The sequence below is a fragment of the Lynx rufus genome, unplaced genomic scaffold (assembly GCF_022079265.1).
Source record: "Lynx rufus isolate CCGP_SWC_20201006 ecotype Redwood Valley unplaced genomic scaffold, mLynRuf1.p SCAF_6, whole genome shotgun sequence".
NCBI classification, from domain to species: Eukaryota; Metazoa; Chordata; class Mammalia; order Carnivora; family Felidae; genus Lynx; species Lynx rufus.
This window is the reverse complement of record NW_025814878.1, coordinates 39,921,833-39,947,622: the sequence shown is the minus strand read 5'-3', so window position 1 is coordinate 39,947,622 and position 25,790 is coordinate 39,921,833. Positions and strand designations below refer to the sequence as shown.

The 25,790-nt window shown below is 39.6% G+C and overlaps 1 protein-coding gene and 1 pseudogene across 2 annotated transcripts in view; one reads left to right on the top strand and one right to left on the bottom strand.

The window, feature by feature from the left end:
• Nucleotides 1-24,192, bottom strand: part of GOPC (golgi associated PDZ and coiled-coil motif containing) — a 39,809-nt gene extending 15,617 nt beyond the window's left edge. Inside the window, exons 1-3 of one of the 2 annotated variants that reach the window (XM_047101792.1) lie at nucleotides 23,733-24,192; nucleotides 3,559-3,723; nucleotides 1,997-2,020 (exon numbers count right to left, since the gene is read on the bottom strand). In XM_047101792.1, the coding sequence (XP_046957748.1) occupies nucleotides 1,997-2,020; nucleotides 3,559-3,723; nucleotides 23,733-24,020 (477 nt within the window). In that variant the 5' untranslated portion in view covers nucleotides 24,021-24,192. The remainder of the gene's footprint in view (nucleotides 1-1,996; nucleotides 2,021-3,558; nucleotides 3,724-23,732) is intronic. The other variant, XM_047101793.1, reaches the window with a different exon arrangement.
• On the top strand, nucleotides 7,057-8,052 carry LOC124528285 (glyceraldehyde-3-phosphate dehydrogenase-like; annotated as a pseudogene).
• Nucleotides 24,193-25,790: the final 1,598 nt, after the last annotated feature.

The following is a 25,790-nucleotide window of genomic DNA, read 5'->3' as shown; positions in this document are numbered from 1 at the left end:
TTAATAATGGCCCTGATAGATATTTTAAGTGTTACTTTTGGATCAAGAAAACTATCCAAACACTGTAAACTTCCATTTATTTATCCTAAGTAGAAGTGTTTTTACTGCCTTACAGAACTGTTTTTACCAACTCACTGATTCACAGAATCAGTGACAATGTGGCTATATTTGTTGACGAGCTGTGAAGACACTGTTTACTATGTCTCCTTTGTGAGACTTAAAAATCTAGGGGCATCTGGGCGGTTCAGTCAGTTAAGCATCTGACTCTTGATTTCAGCTCAGGTCACGATCTCACGGTTATGACATCAAGCCTCACGTCGGGCTCTTCGAGGAGTACAGAGCCCCTCCCCATGCACGCGTGCACTCTCACTCTCTCTCTCTCTCTGAAAATAAACTTAAAAAAAATCTTATTAAAAAAAATCTACCTCAGCACCAGAAAGATTTTTATCTTGAGCAAATGGCAAGTGATAGTTCCTACTGTATGGGTACTGATTATTGTAATTATTTCCCTTTTTATTCTGGATATTAAGAAGCTGAGAAATAAATTCTAAAAACTTTTAACAACTCATGGAATATATTTTGGTACTAATTTAACTGTCTGCTTTGGTCAACTGGTCTGACAATAGTATATCAATAAATGATATAAACATCACTATATGATATATTCAAATACAAGGCTGTGAGTACCACAAACTTAAAACACAAAAACATAATATACAAGCTAAAATGAGTAACTACCAAATGTTGGATATACTTATCACGTCTTTGATTAAAAATATTTGTTATTATTATAAACAGAAGAAAATTAATTAGCAGCCTTTTTCAGCTTCTGTAAAAAAAAAATGTAACCATTAAAACCTAACTTCCAGATACTGTTTTTAAAGAATTTGAATAATCTAGAATCTTCCTTTTATAACAACTTTGGAATTACTAAAATTGCAATTTATTTCAGAACCTATTTCCTAAAAGGCAAGTATCAATTCCAAAAAACCCCCCAAAGTTTGGATAACATGAACAAAAATCTTTTTTATGACATTTACTGGGGTTAATGCTGTTTGTGTCAGAAAAAGAGTTCTTAGAAGACCAGGTATTCTTTGGTTTATGGGCTAAATAAACTTTACGTTAAGAATTACCTACTTAACAATTACTTCAATGAGCTATTTACATAATATTTATTGAATCTGAGAAACACATATTAAGCCACCACTTTGTCTTCACAATTCAAACACCTAATGAATCTGGCAAACTCTTAGGCCTAAAAATAACATTTGCAAGCATGAAAAGGACAAAGAAAACTGAAGTTAATCACTTTTAGATTTAAAAAAAAAAAAAATTTTTAGTTAGCCTGTTTATTATTAGGTAACAACCAAGAAACTCATGTTGTATTTAGATAGTCAAACACTGTATTTTGAAAAGAAATAAAACCATAAGATAAATTGGAGGCTGATTAGATTGGAAGAGTGGGAAAAATATTAAGAACTTACATATTGTTATTTTCTAAAATAAATTTTGATAAGGAGTTTCAAAATTCAGTTGTTTCAAAGGCCACACAATTATTCCAAGACTACTAAAAGGTTATGGCACATGCAGTAGATGAGTAAGAAACCAACATGCACATTCTTTTCCTGGGGATAAACTCAAATAGAAGAGGAAAAAGCTATTTCCACTTAATGTATCTTTGAAATATTCAAGTGAGGAAACCAACCGCTCTTTTGAATTAGAGGTTTGAGCAAGTTACAAGGCTCAGGAGTTGTCAAACATTGATGGGCTCTGCAAATAATGGTTATAAAATTACAAACAAAAGAAAAATCTTTAACAACATGTAGCGAAAAAGAACAAAGGGCCACCAACTGAACTCTTCAGGTACTGGCACATGAAAAAATCACCATCATGACCATCGTTTTCAAATACAAAGTGACAACACGCAATATGCAAATAAGACACTAAGAACACTTCAGCATGACATATTAAAGCAAAACAGAAACGGGACACTTACCAGCTCCTCCACAGAGGGGACAGACTTAAGATATAAGAAAAAAGTTTCATAATTAGAAAAATGTCAAACAAATGAATTTATCTAGCGGTATAATCATTATAAGGAAAATTCCCATATGTTGAATATCATTTGGATGAAGTTTCATTAGAACAAATATATTTGCAAATCTATAAGTAATAGTAACTATATAGCATTAAAATTTTTTGTTTTACCAAAATTAGTCAACTCAACTAGTTCAGTGCCTTTTGACTATAGCACCCTGATTAAGATCTAATGTTAACACTTCAATTCTTTTCTACTGAAAATGTACATTGTTGCTCAATGTTAATATCAAACATCCCAAAGAAGCAGTTACAAATCTAAGTCACTTCAGTTAAACAAAACAAGACTACCAACTTAGATCCATAGAATTTCTGAATTGTAAAGGTTTAAGGAGCATGTAAACATTCATTTAAATAAATTCTAACCCATCAGTATTAGAAACTAATCAACCAATCAAATGGAATTAACTGAAAACAGGGAAAACTTAAAAATGTATTACTATCATCATCCCATTTCACCTCTCCCAAGCTGTACCTGTCTTACTGCTGTGTCCCCTGTGGTCAACAAAGTGGCACATAGTGCACACTTAATACATGAGAGATTAAGCCGACATGAGACTTAAAAAATTTTTTCTATTTAAATAACCTATATTATGAAGGCAAAGGTGAATTATGGAAAATTTATGTAATGAGTATTATACAAACATTACAAAATGTTTAGTGACAGGAAAAGTGCTTCTATGAAGAGCAACAGAAAAAATGTGCCACTGGTTGGCACCCAATTCCATTTTCCCCTTCATCCTTATTAACAGAACTCCAGTTTTACTGGAGGTGGTCATGTGACCAAATAAGAGGCCGAAATGCAAGTCCCAATAGCCAACGAGATGGCTAAACTGATTGGCAAAAATCGTTGAGGAGGGTTTCATGAAGAGTTCCTTAAAGAAGGCTAATGCAGCCTGGAAGCATCCTTTTGCCCTTTTCTTAGATTCTTCCTTCTTCCTGCCTGGAATAAAGAAATCCTAAAGATGGAAACTATGAGCTAAAAATGGCAGAACACAAGAATAAAAAGAACCTGGACACCCAGTCTCTGTAGAGCTATTATATCAGCTCTAGACTACCTATCTCGGGGCTTGAGAGAAAACAGTTTGTACTATTCAAGAATAATCCTAGTGTTACTTGGATTTCTGTTATATGCAGCTGAACTTAATCCTAACTGATCCAACAGGGGAAAAAAATGTTTACGTGTTATAATCACAAATATCTTTTAAATGTATGTACACAGAGATTTTCAAAGAAGAAAACAAAATCCTATTCTAAGTATCAGTTGCTTACTGATGTTATCACTTATCACCCCCAGGTGATGAGACAGTGGATGATCACGAAGATCTTTACATCTCCTGTGTTTTCTGAATTTCCCACCATGAGCACATATTACCTTTTATAGTCAAAAGCCTCATTAAAAACTGTGCTCTTTGCCCTCTAAAATATATGTAAGTATATGTTACCTTCTAAACTACTTACCAGTTTTGCCTTAATGGTACCAGAGTCAACACTCTGGCCAGTTTGAGCATGAAGCTGCAGCTGAATAGAGTGCAACTGTAAAAGCTGATCGTGGACTTCTTTCTCCAGCACGACTTTTTCTGCCTGGGTCTCTGTCAGTTCAGATTTCAGATCTACCAACTGTGCCTTATGAAACAACAACAAAAAACATCAAGTAAGCTTAATTTTATTTTGACTCGAATAATAGTTATTCAAAAAGGATACAGGCTACCTGTAAAATGAACAGAGGAACACCAGAATGAAGAGATGAAGTGACTGAGCTCTAAGACATCCATCTAAATAGTCATAAATGCAATAGCACAGGTAAGATACTGGAGTGGTAAGAGAACTAACTCTACCATCAACAGCATCTTCTTTTATTTTATTTATTTTTTTCAGTAATCTCGACACCCAACGTGGGACTCAAACTCACAACTCCAAGATCAAGAGTTACATGTTCTTCTGACGGAGCCAGCCAGGTGCTCCCATAAACAGTATCTTCCAATACAGAATGCTACTTCCATTTTACTTTGCTTACTTTAAGAGGGCTTTTCACTGTTTCACCTTTACCTACAAAGTTTATGAAAATATAAAGGTATGGGATGGCTCATCATCCTTAGCGATAACATGTTTTACAGTGGTTCACTAACATTAATGGTGTATTAGAGGAGACACCAGGAAGTAGCCACCCCAGAGAATACTAGCTCATATGAGCCCATCCACTATCTATCTAGTAATTATTTTAGGTGCTAAGGTGTGAACCACTGAGGTCACAATGGGCCTAAATATCAGAGTTAACTATAAGCTACAGTTAACTGTTACAACATAGCAGAACAACCCCTCAAAACCACTTATTCATTCAAGTTGGAAGTTTTTCATTTTTTACACTTAAATGTTTTATAGTTGTGCACGGGATGTCTTGTGTGTCTGGTCTTCCCAATCACCAGTAGATCAAAGATTAAGAAAAAGGCCTTAGTTTTCTATTTAATTCAACGTAACTGTACTAAGCATCAAGGGGCTCAGAACTATATTAGCTCAAGGAGAAGAAAATTGTGGAAAATACTTTTAGAATTATAGATTACAATTATTTATGTCTTGGAGAAGCTTTCTTATTTATTAACTGAGGTAATATATATGCAAACCAACTAAAGAAAAATGTGGCAAGTTACAGGTGTATTTAGAATCGGTCATCCCAAGGAATTCAAAGCAAAGGAAGATTTAAAGAGGGTTAGTGAAGGAAAAAGAGTCTAGAGGTGCTTTGAAGTTAAGTGACAAGGACAAAATTGTAGTAGTAAAACAGTCTAGAGATGGAAAGACCAGAAGAGGCAGAAAGAGACCAGAAGCAACTGAGGGAAATTCTCTGGGTATGAGCGACCAAAGGACTAATATACATCTCTACACCCCAACTGCACCAATCAGTGCCTAGGACATAAAAGATGCTCAATAAATATCTTTAAGTTGAGATGAATTCTAATACTGTAGAAGTGCTCTTGCATGCACACTCTCTCTCTCTCCCCCTCCCTCCAAACATACACATATACACACAGGCGCACTTCTTATCGTGAGTAGGAGAATGGACACAAAGGGGTAAAGGGGACTGGAAGCTACAGGATTTTAGTTACAGAATTTAAGTAAGTCATGGGATGGAAGGTACAGAATAGGGAACATAATCAATTGGTATTACCATAGCAATGTATGGTGAGAGATGATAGCTACACTTGTGATGAGCATAGCACATAGAGTTGTTCAATCACTACACCTGATACTAATGTAATATAGTGTGACAACTATACTTTCATCAAAAAAAAAAATTAAATGCGGGGCACCTGGGTGGCTCAGTCGGTTAAGCGTCCAACTTCAGCTCAGGTCATGATCTTGCAGTCTGTGAGTTCAAGCCCAGCATCGGACTCTGTGCGGACAGCTCAGAGCTTGGAGCCTGTTTCAGATTTTGTGTCTCCCTCTCTCTCTGCCCCTCCCCCCTTCGTGCTCTGTCTCTCTTGCTCTCAAAAATAAATAAAACATTAAAAAAAAATTTTTTAATGTAAATGCTAAAAGAAATAATTACATTAGTAGTTGACTCTGTTCTTTAAATGTAATGAACATATACAAGAGATTACAGAAGAACTTCATTTCCATTGCCTTCTAAAAGAGTGTGTAATACTTTCACAAATACTCCTAATTGAAAAACGTAGAAAAAAAAACCTTACATGTATGATAAATATGTCTTACAGATCTTCTTCCCTTTAACAAAAAAAAAATGCCCACCAAAGAAAATTATAAACATTTATAATCACCTCTTACCAGACAATGTTCAGTACATTTTGAAGACTGCTCCTTTAAAGTACAAGTAAGTCTTGCCTAAAAAGTTCTTCTTAGTCAAAACAAAACAAACAACCTACAGGTTTTTACAGTGTTTGAAACAAGATAACCATAAAAGGAAAACAAAGATTTGAATAATATGCACTCTTTTTAAGCAATATGAAACTTATGCTAGAGTGAACCTATATGCAGAAAAGGTTTAACATAAGTCATTTACTCTATAACAACCCTCACCTATTTTTTCATTACATTCACTTTCAGTCTGCATTTACCTGATTATAATATACTCCTCTATTCCTAACATTTCCTATAAACTGGAAGTTAGATCTAAAGGTTTAATTAGAGGCACCTGGCTGGCTCAGTCAGTAACACATGGGACTCTCGATCTTGGAGTTAGAAATTCAAGCCCCACGTTGGGTATAGAGAATACTTAAAAATTAAAAAAAAAAAAATCTTTAAAGGTTTAATTATATTTACTTACTAATTAAATCTTTGTGGCAAGGGATATACTGTATGTTTCAAAAGGCATACACTGCCTGGTAGTCCCACAATGATTTACCTTTCAAATCAAATATCTCATGAATCATTAACAATGGAGTAAAACTTCTGGAGTTAAGAGATTGAAGAGGCATAAGTGGTATTCATTAATTAATTCGGCAGATTAATATTCAAGTCAGAAATGATTTTAGGGGTGCCTGAGTGGCTCAGTCGGTTGAGCCTCCGACTTCAGCTCAGGTCATGATCTCACGGTTCATGAGTTCAAGCCCCACATCAGGCTCTGTGCTGACAGCTCAGAGCCTAGAGGCTGCTTCAGATTCTGTGTCTCCCTCTCTCTGCCCCTTCCTCGCTCATGCTCTGTCTTTGTCTCTCAAAGATGAATAAACGTTAAAAAAAATATTTTTTAATGATTTTATTCTAAAAGGGAAAAAAAAACAAAAACAGGGTAGTACACAGGTTTTTTGAATATGGCCCATTACAAATATGGACTCTTCATTAAGTCAGTTAATTTCTCAAGAGGTTGCTCAACTTAAAAAGTAAGAAAAAATTCTTTATAAGGAGAACATGCAGATATTAAAATTCGAAGCCCAGTTTCTCTGTTCCTCCTTGTTCAACCGACAGTCACATCTCCTTGTGCAGTGCCAGCCAGATCCCTGAGAAAGGATGGTTAAGGTCAGAGAAAATGGATTTGGCCACATAGGACACCTGGTCACCAGGGCGGCTTTTAACTCTGGCAAAGTTAATATTGTTGACATCAATGACCCCTTCACTGACCTCAAATACATGGTCTACATGTTCCAGTATGATTCCACCCATGGCAAATTCAATGGCACAGTCAAGGCTGGAAACAGAAAACCTGTCATCAGTGGAAAGCCTATCTCCATCTTCCTGGAAGGAGATCCTTCCAGCATCAAACAAGGTGATGCTGGTGCTGAATATGTTGTAGAATCCACTGGTTTCTTCCCTACCATGGAGAAGACTAGGGCTCACTGGAGGGTGGGGCCAAGAGGATCATCATCTCTACCCCTTTTGCTGATACCCCCATGTCTGTGATGGGCATGAACCATGAGAAGTATGACAACTCCTTCAAGATTGTCAGCAATGCCTCCTGTACCACCAACTGTTCAGCTCCTTCGGCCAAGATTATCCATGAAAACTTTGGAATCATGAAAATACTAATGACACAGTCCAGGCCATCAATGACACCCAGAAGACTGTAGGTGGCCCCAATGGGAAGCTGTGGCATGATGGTTAAGGGGCTGCCCAGGTCATCATCTCTGCTTCTACAGCCAAGGATGTGGGCAAAGTCATCCAAGAGCTGAACAGGAAACTCACTAGTTTGGCCTTCCATGACCCTACCGTCAATGTGTCAGCCATGGACACCAGACCTGCTGCCTAAAGAAAGCTGCCAAACATGATGACATCAAGAAGATGGTGAAGCAGGCATTAGAGGTCCCCCTCAAGAGCATTCTGGGCTCCACTGGGGACCAGGCTGTCTCCTGCAACTTTAACAGTGATACCCACTCTTCCACCTTTGATACCTGCGCTGGCACCGCCCTCAATGACCACTGTATCAAGCTCATTTCCTGGTACGACAATGAATTTGGCTATAGCAACCAGGCAATAGATTTTATGTTCCATATGGCCTCCAAGAAATAAGAGTCCCCTGGACCAGCCCCATTGAAAGCATAAGAGAGAGAGGGAAGCCCTCAGCTGCTAGAGAGTCCTTGCCACAAATCATCCCCTAACACAACGAGACCCCTCTTGACCTTGACAGTTTCCATCCTAGACCCTCTGAAGAAGAGGGGCTTAGGGAACCCCACTTTGTCATCCACATCAATAAAGTACACTGTATCCTCCCAACAAAACAAATAAATACAGTAAAATTAAATTAAATTAAATGCCAATCTTATTTTTAAAACAAGTGTTTCAAATTTACTTTAAATTTTTTTTTTTTCAACGTTTATTTATTTTTGGGACAGAGAGAGACAGAGCATGAACGGGGGAGGGGCAGAGAGAGAGGGAGACACAGAATCGGAAACAGGCTCCAGGCTCCGAGCCATCAGCCCAGAGCCCGACGCGGGGCTCGAACTCACGGACCGCGAGATCGTGACCTGGCTGAAGTCGGACGCTTAACCGACTGCGCCACCCAGGCGCCCCTCAAATTTACTTTAAATTTTGTAATAGTTAAGTAACTCTTTTCTAGTCCATGATATAAGCATTTTAGCTAAGAAAACTTAGTCACTGATAAATTTTATGTCAAAATTAGAAATGTGCGTATTTTATATAATGGTTATCTTTCTAATACCACCAAATTTTAGAATTCAAAGAGAACATAAAGACTACAATTATGACAGTTACTATTTACATAATGAAACCAAGGCCAATCAAAGTTGCTTTTATATCCAGGGCTACCCCACTGGTCAGCAGCAAAACAGCACTTTGAACCCAATTACTCCCAGAACAAGGTAGTGGAAGTGTTATCAAGCAGCTGGTCATAAGGAAAAAAAAAAACTGTTTCTATAGCGACAATACATATGTTTAACTTACTAACAATATTCACAGCTACCACAAAGCAAGCATCTATATACCATATGGCAGATATATACACACCACACATGATCTGCAATTCTTACCACACTCTCCAACTTTTTCTTAATAGTTAAGGAAACTGGAACTCATAGTTTAAGCAATTTACCAGAATCACACAGCTAGTAAGTAATAGACTCCAAATTGTTCTGACCATAGAAAAAGCCTAAGCATCTTTTACCTCACTGTCTTACCCTGGCCACACTGTAACTCGTAAAGAGCCAAAGTTTAAAGGAAACAGGTGATTTCAACCTTCAACTCTTACTTAAATTTTCAAGTGATATCCCAAAAATGTTTTATTTTTTTAAAATATTTTTATCTTAGAGAGATAGCATGAGTGCACAAGCTGGGAGAGGGGCAGAAGGAGAGACAGAGAGAATATTAAGCAGGTTGCACATGCAGCCCAGAGCCCCACACGAGGCTAGATCCCACGACCCTGGGATCACAACCTGAGTGGATTCAAAAGTTGATGCGCAATTGACTGAGCCACCCAGGCACCCCCAAAAGTATTTTTAAAAGCAAAACCAAAATAGTTAAAAACTATGTTACATACAGACTTAATTTGGGATACGATCTTTTCCCCTTCCTGCACTTGATCTTGGGAGATTCATTTAGAGAAAAAATAAAACAAAAGCTGATCATCAAGACACTCTACCCCTACACAGTAAGGAAAAAATGATCTCATTCTAGGAGGGTCTCTGGGTCTTAAGACCATAGCCTTGGGGCACCTGGGTGGCTCAGTCAGTTAAGCATCCAACTCTTAATTCAGCTCAGGTCATGATCTCATGGTGAGATTGAGCCCTTTGTGGGGCTCTGTGCTGTTTGCAGGGAGCCTGCTTGGGATTCTCTTTCTCTCTCTCTGTCCCTCCCCAGCTCATTCCCTCTCTCTCTCTCTCTCAAAATAAATACATAAACATTAAAACAAACAAACATGGGGGCACCTGGGTGGCTCAGTCAGTTGAACGGGCGACTCTCGATTTTGGCTCCAGTCACAATCTCACAGTTTGTGAGTATGGCCTTCACTTCACGTGAACCAAGCCATTTAAATCAACCACTGGTGAGATTTTCTAAAGCAGTGATTCTTAGCATGTGGTCCAGCTGGAATGGAGTCTGGAGATAGATGAAAATTTGAGGCATATTTTGCAAAGTAGGAATGAAGTGTTCCCCAAAATGAAAAAGACAGGCAGTCTATCTAAATAACACTGGAGTATTATCATCACCACTTATTTGTATTTAATGCAGCCATTACTATTCTATTCTCATCTCATACTCTTCCGAAACATCCAAACTTTTCCAACAAGGTAATTCCTTTCTAAAATAATCCTTTATTACTAGATTCCACTGTGCAGCACCAAAACCAAAGGAATTTTTTGTTCAGAGTTTCCATTTTGTCCAGGCCTTAATCCTCTATGTTATCTGCTAAAAATACACAACACTTGCATTTTTCTTTCGAAACATAAGCTAATTTTTATTTAACAGTCTTATGGAGAAAAATGACAATTACTTTAACTTAAGCACCCTTCAAAAACCTCTTTGGGAGAGGATCAGACTAAGACAAGAAATTAGCAAACATCAAGTTGTATGGCAGGGAACTTGGATGTAGCTCAGTCATTTGTTTCAGCACATCATTCAGCTCTTTTAGTAACATTTTAAAAGGGCCAATCTAGGAACCTAAAAAACTGGTAAAATATCTTTATTTCGCACATGAGGAAACTGAGGCTCAAAGATATTGAGTGGCCCCAAAATACAAATTGCATGGCATTAAAACTCAGACCTCCTGACATCTTTTGTAATCCGGCAGTAATAGGGACATGGTGACCAAGCAGTCCAGGGCCCCCAAATAAGATCACATCCCCAGACCTCAGACAGGGCTTTAAGCAAGAGACTCAGAACATTCCTCATCTAGCTAGCAACTCCTTCCCCGCGCCCAACAGTGGAACTCATGTGTGTGCACAGATAGACACACATGCAGGAACAGACATGCATACACACAAAAACATACATTCCCCAAATTGTTTAAGAATTACAAAAAAAAATAGCTGACTCCAAATAGCAGTCGACCTGTAATGAACTGTAGCACAGAAAGCTGCTGATAAAGTAAATATAATCTCACCTACAAATTTACCTACAAATGTTTCTATACCTTCTGTTTTAAAGTATGTGCACAAAAGGTAATCACTTCACTAAAAAGAAACAAGTATGCTTTTAAAAGTCTGTATGTTTTTTTATGTTTGAAAATGCAGTTTAGGGGGCGCCTGGGTGGCGCAGTCGGTTAAGCGTCCGACTTCAGCCAGGTCACGATCTCGCGGTCCGTGAGTTCGAGCCCCACGTCAGGCTCTGGGCTGATGGCTCAGAGCCTGGAGCCTGTTTCCGATTCTGTGTCTCCCTCTCTCTCTGCCCCTCCCCCGTTCATGCTCTGTCTCTCTCTGTCCCAAAAATAAACAAACGTTGAAAAAAAAAAAAAAAAAAAGAAAATGCAGTTTAGGATGAAAGTACAGATTAGAATTTAAATCTCTAGCAATTATACCATTTAATGTCAATATCTAAGACTTATCATCTATACCCACCTATTTCCCGAAAGGCTGTAAAGCTCACAAGACAAATAAAAGAAATGTAAAAAATAAAAAATAAAAATGTAAAAAAAAAAAAAACTGCGCCTGGGTGGCTCAGTTGGTTAAGTGTCCGACTTCGGCTCAGGTCATAATCTCACGGTTCATGAGTTCAAGCTCCACATCCGGCTTGCTGCTGTTAGCATGGAGCCTGCTTCGGATCCTCTGTTCCTCCTCTCTCTGCTCTTCCCCCATGCTCTCTCTTTCTCTCTCTGTTTCTCTCTCTCAAAAATAAAGAGTCAAAAAATAAAAATAAAAACATATAGAGATGGCAAGATTTCACTAAAAAAATCCACCTTAATACAGTTTATTGTGTATTAAATTTAATACTGAGTTTCCTATCAATAGGAAAACCTTTATATATTATATAATTCTCCTTGACTCATTAAAAGAAGCAATGCCATTTTATCTGGTGAGACTCCTTCTTTCCTGGAACTAAACTTTTAAAAAAAAAGTATCATAGGAATTGTTATATACATATGGGATCCTGAGCGACAGCAAAAGCAGAACAGAGCCATTCTTCACAGGGACTTTTCTCCTGTGAAAAAAAGTCACAGGGAAAATGCAACTCATGAAAGCATTTTGATCCATTCCGTTTTTTCCTTCTACTCCTTCAACAGAGCAGAACAACGTCTCAGCCCTAATCTGAGTTAACCCATACCTCTTATAAAGAATCTCCCTCTGCCTTCCTGTTCCCCGCTGTGCCTGAAGTACTTAGCATTGCTCCAACCACCCAAGAGTACAGAAAGACAACAGATCCGATTCTAAAACAAAGATTGTGACCAAACAGAGAATATATTCAGAGGTCAAGTATAAAAACCTCTGCCACCCCTCAAGATAGGAAATAATATTCCTCTTTATTACAATTCAGCTCCTGAAAGAGCCTGCACATCTGGCTTACAAAAGTTCTGTGAGAAAACTGCCTATTCGCTCCAATTCCCTCTATACAAGCATAAAAGACCACTAACTTCATCTGTCATCATTCTTCTCCAAACTGCTCTGCAGTTTAAGACCAGCAAACTTGTTTTTGTTTCTAAACTACATTCATTCAGCAAGTATTTATCAACTACCAACCACATGCCAGGCACAGGCTGGGCTCTAGGGAGACACTGGTAGGTGAAACAAATGGGGATCCCGGCCTGCAAAGCATGCAGTGGCCTTGTGCAGGAGGCGGCTTGTGAAGAAAATGAGTGGCATATGTAACAACAGCACTAATGGCATTATATGCCAGGTACTTTTTGGAACATATTCATATTTTAATTGTCTTAATCCTCATGATAATCCTCTGAGAGACACATTTTTTGTACAGAGAAGGAAACTGAGGTGCAGAGAAGTCAGGTAACTTGTCCAAGGTCATTACAAAGCAAGTAATATAATATATACTTACCAAGTGTAAGCTGTATGAAAGAAACTAAAAGAAGGGGATTCGTGGGGTGGGAGAGTACACTTACTCTTCTGAGAAGTGTTCCAGTTGCTGTCAGAGCAGCAATTCTCACAGGCCTGTGGGACCTTTCAGGGCATCCACAAGGTCAAAACTATTTTAATACTAATAAAGCATTATTTGCCTTTTTCACCATGATGACATTTGTACTGAAAGTGCAAAAGCAATGATGAGTAAAATGTGTTTGCAGTTAAAGAACAAAAAGTTCATTTAAGAATGCCCGTGATGAAGCAATAAAAATTATAAATTTTGGGGGGACGCCTGGGTGGCTCAGTCAGTTAAGTGTCCGACTTCGGCCCAGGTCATGATCTCACAGTTCGTGAGTTCCAGCCCCGCGTCAGGCTCTGTGCTGACAGCTTGGAGCCTGGAGCCTGCTTGGGATTCTGTGTCTCCCTCTCTCTGCCCCTCCCCAGCTCATGCTCGCACTCTGTCTCTGTCAAAAGTAAGTAAACTTTAAAAAAAAAATTATAAATTTTTAAAAATCTCAACCCTTGAGTACTTCCTTTTAATATTCTGTGTGATGAAATGGGAAGTGTGCATAAAGCATATATGCTGCATATCAAATCATGTTGTCCCAAGAAAAAGCACTTACGCAATTGCTTGAGTTGCAAAACCAAACTGTTTGCATGGAACACCAGTTTTACTTGAAAGAACAGGGATCCCTGGGTGGCTCAGTTGGTTAAGTGTCCAACTTGAGCTCAGGTCATGAGCTCGCCTTTCGTGAGTCTGAGCCCTGCATGGGGCTCTGTGCTGACAGCTTGGAGCCTGGAGCCTGTTTCAAATTCTGTGTCTCCCTCTCTCTCTGCTCCTCACCTGCTCGTGTTTTGTCTCTCTCTCTCAAAAATAAATAAACTTTAAAAATTTTTAAAAAAGAAAGAAGAACAAATACATTACTATTGGTAGACATATTCTTGACAATGATTAAGTGAATCTGTTACTTCAAGGCAAACAACTGAGAGTATTATTGCCAATGGTAAGAATTTGTGTTTTCAAATGAAAATTAGAATTCTGGAAAAATTGAAGCTTGACAGCTTCCAAACGCTTAAAGGATTTTCTGATGAGGCTGGTGATATTAACAAATATGACTTAAAAAAAATTTTTTTTTAATGTTTATTTATTTTTGAGACAGAGAGCAAGCAGGGGAGAGGCAGAGAGAGAGGGAGACACAGAATCCAAAGTAGTTCCAGATTCTGAGCGGTGAGCACAGAGCCTGACACAGGGCTCAACCCCAGGAACCATGAGATCATGACCTGAGTCAAAGTTGGACCCTTAACTGACTGAGTCACCCAGGCACCCCAACAAATGTGTTTTTTTTTAATATTGTACAATGAGGTGTACCCACATTTAGAAAATCTGCATAACTCAGCAAACCAGTATTTTCAAACGACCAATCCATAATGTTAACATCAGGACTCAGTAAGAGATCCATTCAATGACTACATACATAGACCAATGTATTTTACTTTAACAGTGGATGAAAACTTCATTGATTAGAGTTTCAGACTCCACATTGTAACTAACCTTTAAGAAATTACCTTTTTTAAAAAAAAAAAAAAGTTTATTTATTTTGAGAGAGAGTGAGGGCACAAGCAAGGGGAGGGGCAGAGAGAAAAAGAGAGAGAATCCCAAGCAGGCTCCACACTGTCAGTGTGGAGCCCGAAGTAGGGCTCAAACTCATGAGCTGTGAGATCATGATCTGAGTTGAAACCAAGAGCCAGACACTTAACTGACTGAGCCACCCAGGCGCCCCAAGAAATTACCTTTTAATATCAAAGAAAAATATCCACAACTATCTGAAAAGGTTATTAAGATACTCCTCCCTTATCTAACTGTGAGGTCAAACTTTCTAGGCTACAACCCACGCCTCATATCACAAATGTTTGAATGCAGAAGCAGATGTAAGAATCCAGCTGTCTTCTAGTAAGCCAGATATTTAAAGATTATTCTTAAATGTAAAACAGTGCTGTTTTTTGGAAAGTTATTTTCTCATTAAAAATGATATCTATATGAACATATAATAGACTTACTGTTACTATTTTCAGCTGATACAGGAAATATTTAAAGTTTTCTCAGTTTTAATTTCTAATACAGTAAATGCCTATAGACCTAATCCACATTTTGGGGACTTCATAATTTGTAGAGTGGAAAGGGGTCCTGAGACCAAAAGTTTGTTGTCTTGAAGTGTGAAGGGAGGCCCATGTGGCTGCACCATATAGAAAAGAGAAAAGAATGGTAAGATATGTCATTGAAGAGATATCCAGAGGTCAGATCATACAGCTTGACAGCCATAAGAAGTTTGAATTTTACTCATAGTATAATTGAGGCATTTTAAGCAAAATGACATGATCAAATTTATGTTTTAAAAAAGGGCAGCTGTGTATAATACAGGAAACAAAGTGAATGAATTATGGCTGGAGGATTTTCAAAAAGAAACAGATAAATCTGTGATGTATTTTTGAAAGTTAAATTACTTTGATGTTAAGCTCAAAATGAAGTTCCAAGCAACATAAAATGTTTCCTGTTTCCATTTGCATGTTAACGCAGTTGGTTCTATGATCAAACTGGAGGTAGGGTGAAGAGAATCAAGCTACCCTATATTCTAGAAATGTCACAAGTACACTAAGTCCATACACAATACGAATGTTTAATGTTACTTTTAGTCACAGTTTCAAATTTTTCTTAAAATGGAATACCATGAAATATTAACTTACAAATCCTATCCTTGTGGATCACATACCAGGGGAAAAAATGAACCTGCAGATTTAGTCATTCAACAATGTAGTGGACACTGTGTTAGATACCACGGACATAGACAGAAACCATCCCAGCCCTCGTGAAACTTGCATTATAGAATGATTACTGGTAATCTTTGAGGATTCATGGTAGAACACTAAAAGTGTTTCAAATAATTTATTCATTTAAATAAATATTTATTGAGTACACACTGTGTGCCAGGATCTGGAGACAAAAAAGATGAGTAAGACATGGATTCTGCCCTTCAGAATTTCACCGTCTGGTAAAAAGAGACAAAATTACACTTCCAATTATGACAGGGAGTGTCATAAGCACTGTTATAGAGGCCATGTGTGATGTACCAATTCAAAATGGAGTGGAAAAAAAAAAAAAGGAAGCGAAAGTCTGGGTGATGTATGGAAGTGCTGAATCACTATCATCTACACCTGAAGCCAGTATTCCACTGTATGTTAACTCCCTGGAATTTATATAAAAACTTAAAAAAAAAAGCAGTGAAAAAGTCAGTCAGAAAGGAGAAATTTACCTGAGTACTAAAGAGATCAGCTAATATATAGAGTAGAGAAAGGTCTGAGAAATGAAAATCCCTTGCAAGTGAGACAGGGATGTAAATAGGGCAGAAAGGTTGGTATTTAATGTGTGAGTTTCAAATTTCCAATTTTAAAAAGGGGCCAAACAACAATTCTATAATCCACATATCCGTCAACTGGATATCCATACTCAAAGGAATTGCTCACTACTCGATAAAGTTTGAAAGCACTATAGAGAAAAAAATTACCAACCCATTCCTAGAGACCAAAATGAGTTCACAAAGAGATAATATTCCCCCCACCTAAAGTCAGCTTTCCACAAAGCACTTGATATTATTTCACCTAAGACATAGTCTTGACCCTCCAAGAGATTACCTTCCAGAGGGAGAGAGATGTGGCAGCCACTAATGACAGAACAACGCAACAAATTTAACAGTCCAAGTGAGTTAAAGGTGTTATGACCGGCTCTGCCTATATAGAACAGAGAGAAATGGGGTGAGGAAAGCCTTCACAGAGATGGTGAGGTAAGTGGTATCTTGAAAGATGAGTGGGTGTTTGACACTGTAGACAAAGGGGACAGAGAAGGCACTATACACAAAAGCCTATGTTAAAGCAGTGATGCCATGCAAGGCCTATTTAGAGAGCTGCAAATAGACCAGTTTTATTGAGAGGCAAAAGGAGCTAAGAAGGGGTGACAAGAGATAAGGACAGACACACTGGGCATTGATCACTATGCTAGAGTTTGAATTTTACCCAGTTAGTAAAAGAAAAGTATAAGTAAAAGAAGAGTGACCAGAATCAGAGTTGCCCTTTTTTGATATGAACAATTAAACTGAAATATTTTAGAATGACTCTGACAGTGAGGGGCACCTGGGTGGCTCAGTCGTTTGAGCGTCCACTCTTGATTTCAGTTCAGGTGGTGAGTTCACAGTTTGTGAGATTGAGTCCCACGATTGGCTCTGCGCTGACAGCACAGAGCTGCTTGGGATGCTGTCTCCCTCTCACTGCCCCTCCCCCCACTCACACGCGTGCTCTCTCTCTCAAAAATAAATGAACATTTTTAAAAATACTTAAAAAAAAAAAAGAATGATTTTGAAAATGAAAAGATGGTTTGGAGGGGGTAAGAAGCAATTAGGAGACTATGTTAGGAATATACAAGAAAGGATAAGAAACTTAACTACATACAATCTCCTAAACTCAACTCATCTTTCCTGCCAAACCTGCTCCTTCTCCTGGATTCTTTACTTCAGTAAATGGTGTAAGTCTCCTAGGGCTGTCATAACAAATCACTACAAACTTGGTGGCTTAAAAGAACAAAAATTTATTCTCTCACAGTTCAGGATGCCAAGAGCTCAAAACCAAGCTATTGGCAGGCCTGTTTCCTTCTGGATACCCTGAAGGAGAAACTGTTCCATGCATGTCTCCTAGCTTCTGACAGCAATCAGGATTGACAGCAATCCTGGGCATTTCTCAAGACTGTTGACATGTCACCCCAATCTCTGATTCTTCCTCCACATAGCCTTCTTCTCCGTGTCTCTGTGTGTCCTAAGTGTCTCTTATCAGGACAATCTCATTGGATTTAGGGTCCACTCTAATCTGCTATGATCTTATTTCCACCCTTGAATTATTACATCTGCAAAGACCTTATCTCCAAATAAAGTCACATTCTGAGGTTCTGGGTGTATATGAATTTGGGGGAGACTACTATACTCAAACAGCTACCACCTAATCCATTTCTCAAACAGAAATGTGGTGGCATCCTTAACCCCTCCTTGTCCTCATCCTCTGCACATACATAATTATTAAATCCTGTTTCTACTTCTTAATTGAAGGTTATTCCTTTTCTTCATCCCCATTACCATTTTCATTTCAATAACGCTCTTGTCAACATAGCAAACTCCTTGCTACAACACTGGATTATTACTCACATTACTGTGCTTGTTACTAAACAAGTATTGTTGGAGAAAGTCACACAACAAGGCAGACTGGCTGTATCATGAATTTATGATAACTAACTCCAAATAAGTCTCCAACGTTGCCTGGCGGTCCCTCTGTTTCTCTGGCCAACTGGCTCTTCCACTCTTCCATAACTATTTCAAATCTCTTCATTCTCTCCAAGCTCTTACTCTCACCCACTTTCAGCAGTTGTCCCCAGCTCCAATTTCACAGAGAACAAAGAAGCCATCAGACAAACACTCTCAACCTCCCACCTCCTGCTCTCACAGTCTCCCTCTCCCTCCAAGTGTAACAGCTGGCCTTTCAATGTGAGGCCATTCTCTCTACATGTATCTTAGATCTCCTCTTCATTCAGAAATCTTACTACTACTACTTACCCTTCTCTTTTGCTAGAATATTCAGCTTCTCTCTCAACTAGATGCTTCTCATTGGCTTATACACATTTATTGGCTTATACATGCAATACCCCCCTGGAAATCTACACTCCTCCTTCCTGCTACCTATCCAGCCACACTCACTCTTTCTGCCTGCTTTTCTCTCTACCTCCTCCTTTCCCCACCAGGCATAAATATGTGCTTTGGAAGAAACTGGTTTCTCTAGTTCTAGAGCTTTGGTCCCCTTACTTAATCCTGGTAAAATGGGAATAATAATAGTAAACCTATCACACAGGACTGTTGTGAGAATTACATGACTGAATATATGCAAAACACTAAAAGCAGAGCCTGACCAATATTAACTGATCAGTAAGGTTAGCAACATAACTATTGTTAATAATAACTCATGTCCATCTATCTATTCAGCCAACTGACATCTTGGAGTCATCCTAAATTCCCTCATCTCTCCATTCCAATCCATTTCTAGACTTTATTTTTACCTCCCAAGTCTCTCTTGTTCTGTCACCTCCACCTCACTATCCTACCCTGCACGATCATCCTCTCATATGGATCAAAATAAGAATCTTCTAAAGGATTTCCTGCATTCATTCTTGTCATTATCCCAAACTCTCTCCTTAACCCTAGTCTCAGTGAGCTATGCTAATCTCCTATCTGAGGTCACCATCCAGTTTTAAACATCTCCCACTGGTATGATAGAGCCCCCAAATCTACTGCATGGCCTATAAAATCATGTAGATATCGTCCCTAACTACCCGTTCAAACTTATCTTGCATCTCACTCCTTGGGCCATCTGCTCTTATAACACATACCAACTCTCTGTCAGTTCTTCAAGTGCATTATGCACTTGACCATCACAGTGTGTTCCACTTTCTGTTCTCTCAACTGGAATGTTGAATGATATTCCTGTTTCTCTTGGCCTAATTAATTCCTACTTATGCTTTATGTCTTAACTCAATGGCCACTTCCAGAAGGAAGCCTTCCTTGATCCCCCAGAACAAGCTTGATCCCCCATTACACTATGTACCTTTCATAATACTCATCAAAGTTGGAATTTCACACTTACGTGATAATTATTCCAATTAACTCCCCAACAGAATTCAAACCTTGTAACAGCAATAACTATGTCCATTTTGGTCTCCATTGTATCCCAAGTACCCAATACAGCATCTGGCACAGAATTAGTCCTCAATAAATACAGAGTGAATCAATATTAACCTTCAAGTTCAACGGTGCAAAATGGCCTTACCACTTGTTTAAAAACAGAACAGTGTTAAAGCAGTAAAAGGACAGTACATCATCAGTTCATCGTAAACATGGCTCTAAACCAAAAGTTTCTCTTCTGATGGTTGTGAACAGTAAATCACTTTAAAAAGATATACTGATTCAGGGGGGCCTGGGTGGCTCAGTCGGTTGAGTGTCCGACTTCGGCTCGGGTCATGATCTCACAGTTCTTGAGTTCAAGCCCTGTGCTGACAGCTTGGAGCCTGGAGACTGCTTCCGATTCTGTGTCTCCCTCTCTCTCTGCCCCTCCCCCGCTCATGCTCGTGCTCTCTCTCTCTCTCTCTCTCTCTCTCTCTCTCTCAAAAATAAGTAAACATTAAAAAAAATTTTTTTTAAATAAAAAAAAGATATACTGATTCAGCAATTGTTGGGGGAGGGAAAGGAAGATGTGACAGAAGATATATTGTTTTGCTGTTATTTTATTTTTATTATTATTATTTTTTTAAGTAGGCTCTATACCCAGCACGGAGCTCAATGTGGGACTCAAACTCACAACCCTGAGATCAAGACCTGAGCTGAGATCCAGTCAGATGCTTAACCAACTGAGCCACCCAGGTGCCTCATGTTTTGCTGTTATTTTAGAGAAGGGGTAAATAGGCAGAAAATTGCATTTCCAGATAGACAGGTGGGTTTTTCTAAAGTATTGGTTCTCAATCTTTGTACTACTCTAACACACTACTATAACTATTACTATTACTACTGCTCTTACTACTGTCCCAATCAATACCTGTGACTCCAGCACAGCTGTCACCAAGTGCTCACTAGAGCAGGAATTCTCATGCATGTGGAAAGTATAAGAGAGAGGTGAGTAACCTGAAATATCTCAATATATTCTGATATTCTTTGTCCTCCCCTTCCCCTTATATATAGCCCTCTCCCTACGGCAAGCAGCAGTCACACAGGCGTCATTTATATTTACTTTTTATTTTATTTTACTTTTTTAAATTCTATTTGAGAAAGAGACACACACACACACAGGGAGAGGGACCATGCACATGTGTGTGAGTGGGGGAGAAGGACAGGGAGAGAATCTCAAGCAGACTGGGGGGACTTGATCCCACGGCCCTGGGATCATGACTTGAGCTGAAATCAAGAGGCTCAACCAACTGAGTCATCCAGGCACACCATTTAGTATTTAATTTTAAATATAACCTCTGGCTTTTTTTTGCAGCAAAATTGTTTTAACTACTATATTGATATTAAATATAGTATTACCTAAAGGCACAATAAGTAAGGCAGAAGAAAGAGCAATCTGGAAAGATACTCAAGACCAATTAAATATATGTTACCTACACTGGAAGTATCTGTGTCTTGATTATAAAAATGTTTTATAATGGTAATATAGTTTAAGGTATTAATCTCTAAAAACACTGAACTTTGGTGCACACCTGTTATATCACACTATAAATGGCCTCAAATGTTGAATCTTAATGCCCATATCCTTAAAACAATAGAAGTAATTCAATCCACTTACTAAGAAATAAAACAGGGCAAGAAAGTATGGAAATCTTTTCTAAAGATTTCAAGATCTCAGATTAATAACAGTATATGAACCTCTGAAATTCTGTAAATAATCCACCAGCAGGTCTGCTTTGAAAGGCACTGCTGACAACGAACCTCTCTCCTCAAAAACACACAACCGGTTCCATGAAAACCGTAAAAACTGCTAAATGTAGAAAGATTAACCCACAAATAGATAAGTTGACTGCAACAGAAAAACACACAAACAGGGGCGCCTGGGTGGCGCAGTCGGTTAAGCGTCCGACTTCAGCCAGGTCACGATCTCGCGGTCCGTGAGTTTGAGCCCCGCGTCAGGCTCTGGGCTGATGGCTCGGAGCCTGGAGCCTGTTTCCGATTCTGTGTCTCCCTCTCTCTCTCTGCCCCTCCCCCGTTCATGCTCTGTCTCTCTCTGTCCCAAAAATAAATAAAAACGTTGAAAAAAAATTAAAAAAAAAAAAGAAAAACACACAAACAAAATGTCCCTTCCCCATTTTCTAAGATCTTTAAGTCAAGGGTTTCAAAGTATGTTGAAGAAACATGCTCACATCACGATAGGCTAGCATTTCTTATTTTGAGAAATAACGCCACCTCCTAAGCCAGGATGTGGAGTCAGAATATGTAATTACAATTTCTGAGAAAAAGGATATACATAATTTATTATAGCTGTGAATACTCATCTAAAATATTTAAAGATGAAAAAGACTGAGTACCACATCCTACTCACAGAATCATCCTTTCTCCAAAATTAGATTTTATATCTGACATCAAAATATCACTGTTCAAAGAGTCCTCTGGTCATTTAAAAAATTAGATACTGGTTCACTTTTTAAAAGCTGTTTATCCTCAGTAGGCACTTGCAGTTGGAAATGATATGAAAGTTCTCATGAGGCAAAAGCTACTCTTGCTCTGTTATTTAAAGCTAAAGCACTATTTCTAAAATCCATTAAATGCATTTTTACTACCCGAAAAATTAACTACCTTCTAGAAGTAAGCAGCAATCAAGAAATAAAAAATCATTTTCATATACCTAGAACAAGACGTGATTAGCTTCACATCAGCACTTCCATTGGAAACTCTTCAAAAAGGTTGGAAGAGATGAACAGTCCTTTCAGTGGAGAAGAAACAAAATCTCTGATTTGCATCTGTGCTAATCACAGATGAATTAGACCACCTTTTCTGTGGCTGCCAGGAAAGAGGAAGACTGCTAACCACTAATCAAGGAGAGGATACATAACTGATATTCATATTGATTTGGATCTAAGGGGCACTCTCAATCATTGTAACTGACAGCAATGATGCTTTCCGGGGTAACTTCATGTTCAAAGAGCTTTGCACATCTCTGATTATCCTATTTTTATGTACTTTAAAATGAAAGACCCATTCTGTTAAATTATCTAGTTAGAAAAAGCTCTTTATGTAATAATGTCAACGTGCCATGTTTCTAAATATTGTAATAATGCATTAATTTAACTTTCTGCACAACGTGGTAGGTTTTTGGTTTTTTTGGAACCACCACTACTCCACTCCACCCACACCCACACCCACACACAAGATTAGAGACTAAAGCAAATGATCATTCTTCACATACTCTCACAAATAAATCCAGACTTTGGGAAATATAGTAAAGGACAAACAAAACTTCACTCAATGTTATAAGTCTTTTGAAAAATTGTAGACAACTCTTGCGGTATCTGCCTGTAATTTAAAGACCAACTATAAACCAAGAAGGACACTGATACTATCCTGTTTATCCCACGAAATTTTCCTAAGAGCTTTGATAGAATTCCCCTAAATAGTTCATGCATTCAGGGAATAGTATGTCTGTGTGAAACAAGACACGATGGTCTGAAATAGTTAAAAAAAACCATCAACACTGTATCAGTCTGATGATATACAAACCTAGTTTGTCAATGTCAAAATCGATATAAGAGAACTCAAATGTTGAAAGGTGGGCTAAAGTATTCTGACAATCTTTGAGCTTAAATCTTAGGTTTAATAATGATGCATGTACAAGTAGGCTGGAGTAACTAGTTCCTGTTTCCTCCGCATAGAAATACTAGGAAGGTGGGTGACAGGACTCCAGGACACCCACACGTCGATCTACACCCCCTTTTTCTACTCCAACCTCACCTCACTCCTTTGCTTTACACATATACACACGCACTCTCCTGTCGCATCTGAGCCCAGGTGCCCTGGTAGGTAGTTTTCTAGGGTCGTTTCACCAGTGCGTTAAATGGGATCTGATGCCTAGGGCTGAATGCCACCTCCTCCAGGGCCCACAGCTCACCTCCAGCTTGTGGTTAATTTGGGACACAGTCTGGGCTTTATGGCAAAGCTGCGCAAAGCAGGAACTCAGGCTGGTCATCTTCTGTCGCCCCTCATAAGTGATGTCCGCCTGGTCCGGATCGATCTCACCCAGGAGCAGATCCACATCCACGAAGGCCTTGTCGAACTCCTTCTCCAGCACCTCCAGCCATCGGAACATGGATACCCCGCCGGGGGAGACCCCCACGGCGCAGGAGGCGCCCCCGGGGCCCCCTCCGGCTCCTGCCGGGCACGGGCCGCCCGCCGACATGGCGCCGTCTAGGGCCTCCCCCGACTGCTGCTGACCCCCACCGCCCACCCCGCGCGAGAGGAACTGCTGGGACTGCGGGGACCCCCGCGCACGCACGCTCCGTCGGTCCCCTCCCTTCCCCTCGCGCGGCTAACGCCGGCAATGCACCCCTGAGTGGCAAGAGCAGTGAAGCTGAGGCGGCGGCGGTGGCACACGGAAGAATCCGGCTGTCCCACCTCCCGGCCCGCCCCCGCTGCGCATGCGTAGCGAAGACTTAGGCCGACGCAGCCTGGAGGGACGAAGTGGGCGGGGCTAGGACGAGACCTTGGCCTATGAAAACCCTCTACTTGGGACCTGCCCGTCAGCGGCCATATTGACAACTGGCAAACTCTAGCTTGAATCCCCGAGAAACAGGCACGCATCGTGTCGGCTTCCAAGTTGGAAAGGCCGGACGAAGAGAACGGTGTCCACGTCGCAGAGACAAACAGTTTCCGCCCGCTTGACTTCACGGTGGGCGGGAGCCGTTCTAAAGACCTCCGGGACAGTTGCTGCGGCGACGTCCAGGGCGGGGAAGGGAATGTGAGGACGGGCGGTGTAAGCATGCGCAAGGGCCACGTTTTACCTTTCGTTACGGTTCCTGTTAGAGGGTGAGGTGGGTGGACATACGGGCTCTTCTTGCTAAACCAGGCCCTCAACTCCGAGTGAAAACTGCTTGGAGCGGCGACTTGAAGGACAGCGGCCGCCCGGGTTTTGCTGAATTCGCACGGGACCTTTTGTCTTGCCTTTAATAGGCAGCCCTGAGTTCGAATCTTGCACCCTGTCATATTAGCTGTCCTGTTTAGTTGTGTCCTTTAACCTTGAAGCCTTAGTGTCTAAAGTTTACTTCGCTCAGTACTGAGGTAAGATGCTTAACTTCAGTGCCTTCATCCTGATTATTAGCCTCCAGGTCATACGTTTCCAAAGAAACTATTTTTAAAAATACTTATCTCAACAACTACGGTGTTCCCACAGTGACCTTTCATAAAAACAAAATTATGAAGATACATATATTCATAAATATATTGAATGCAGAGCCCTGTTGAGGCACTGGGGACACAAAAACGAGACGAGCGTCACGCAAGCCGAGCTCGTAGGCTAGTGAGTCTAATCCTAATAGCTACTACTTCGATTTGAATTTTGTAGTACCTTTGGGAGTGTTGACAAACTGCCCTTTACCATTAGCCCTATTTGCGCTCAACTCCTTTCCACTTCTAGACTAGCCCAGTCTTTAACAAAGGAGAAATCAGATATTGGGTTAGGCTGGTGAGAACTCTTTTGCCTTGCGTAAGGGAATACTTTACTAGCCCACCCCAGACTCCTGTGACCTGGAACAGACTCTTCCAATTGATCACCACCAAAGCCTGCCCCGTGTACCTCTCGCCAACGCAATGCCATTGAGGAGTAAGAAAGCTTAGCTCTAGTTTGCTGTCTGGATAGTGCAGGGCAGGCTAGCTGCCATCGATAAGTCCTTTGGCTTCAGCGAACTTAGTTAAGCAAAACTATGAGACCTTTGCCTTGAACTTAAATAGGCACCTTCACATAGGTTTTAATACACAATAAATAACATAAACCTAAAATATTCGTCTTTCCTCATTCCCTTCCAAATTAACTTTATTTTCATATGCAGTATTTGCAAGAACATCATTACTACAGTTACCAAGGCCCCAGCCCCTTTCTTTGTATGTATTATAGTTAGCAATGCATTTTAAGGAATTTGAAGTAAATAATTTAGAATTGGAAGGGTGAACATAC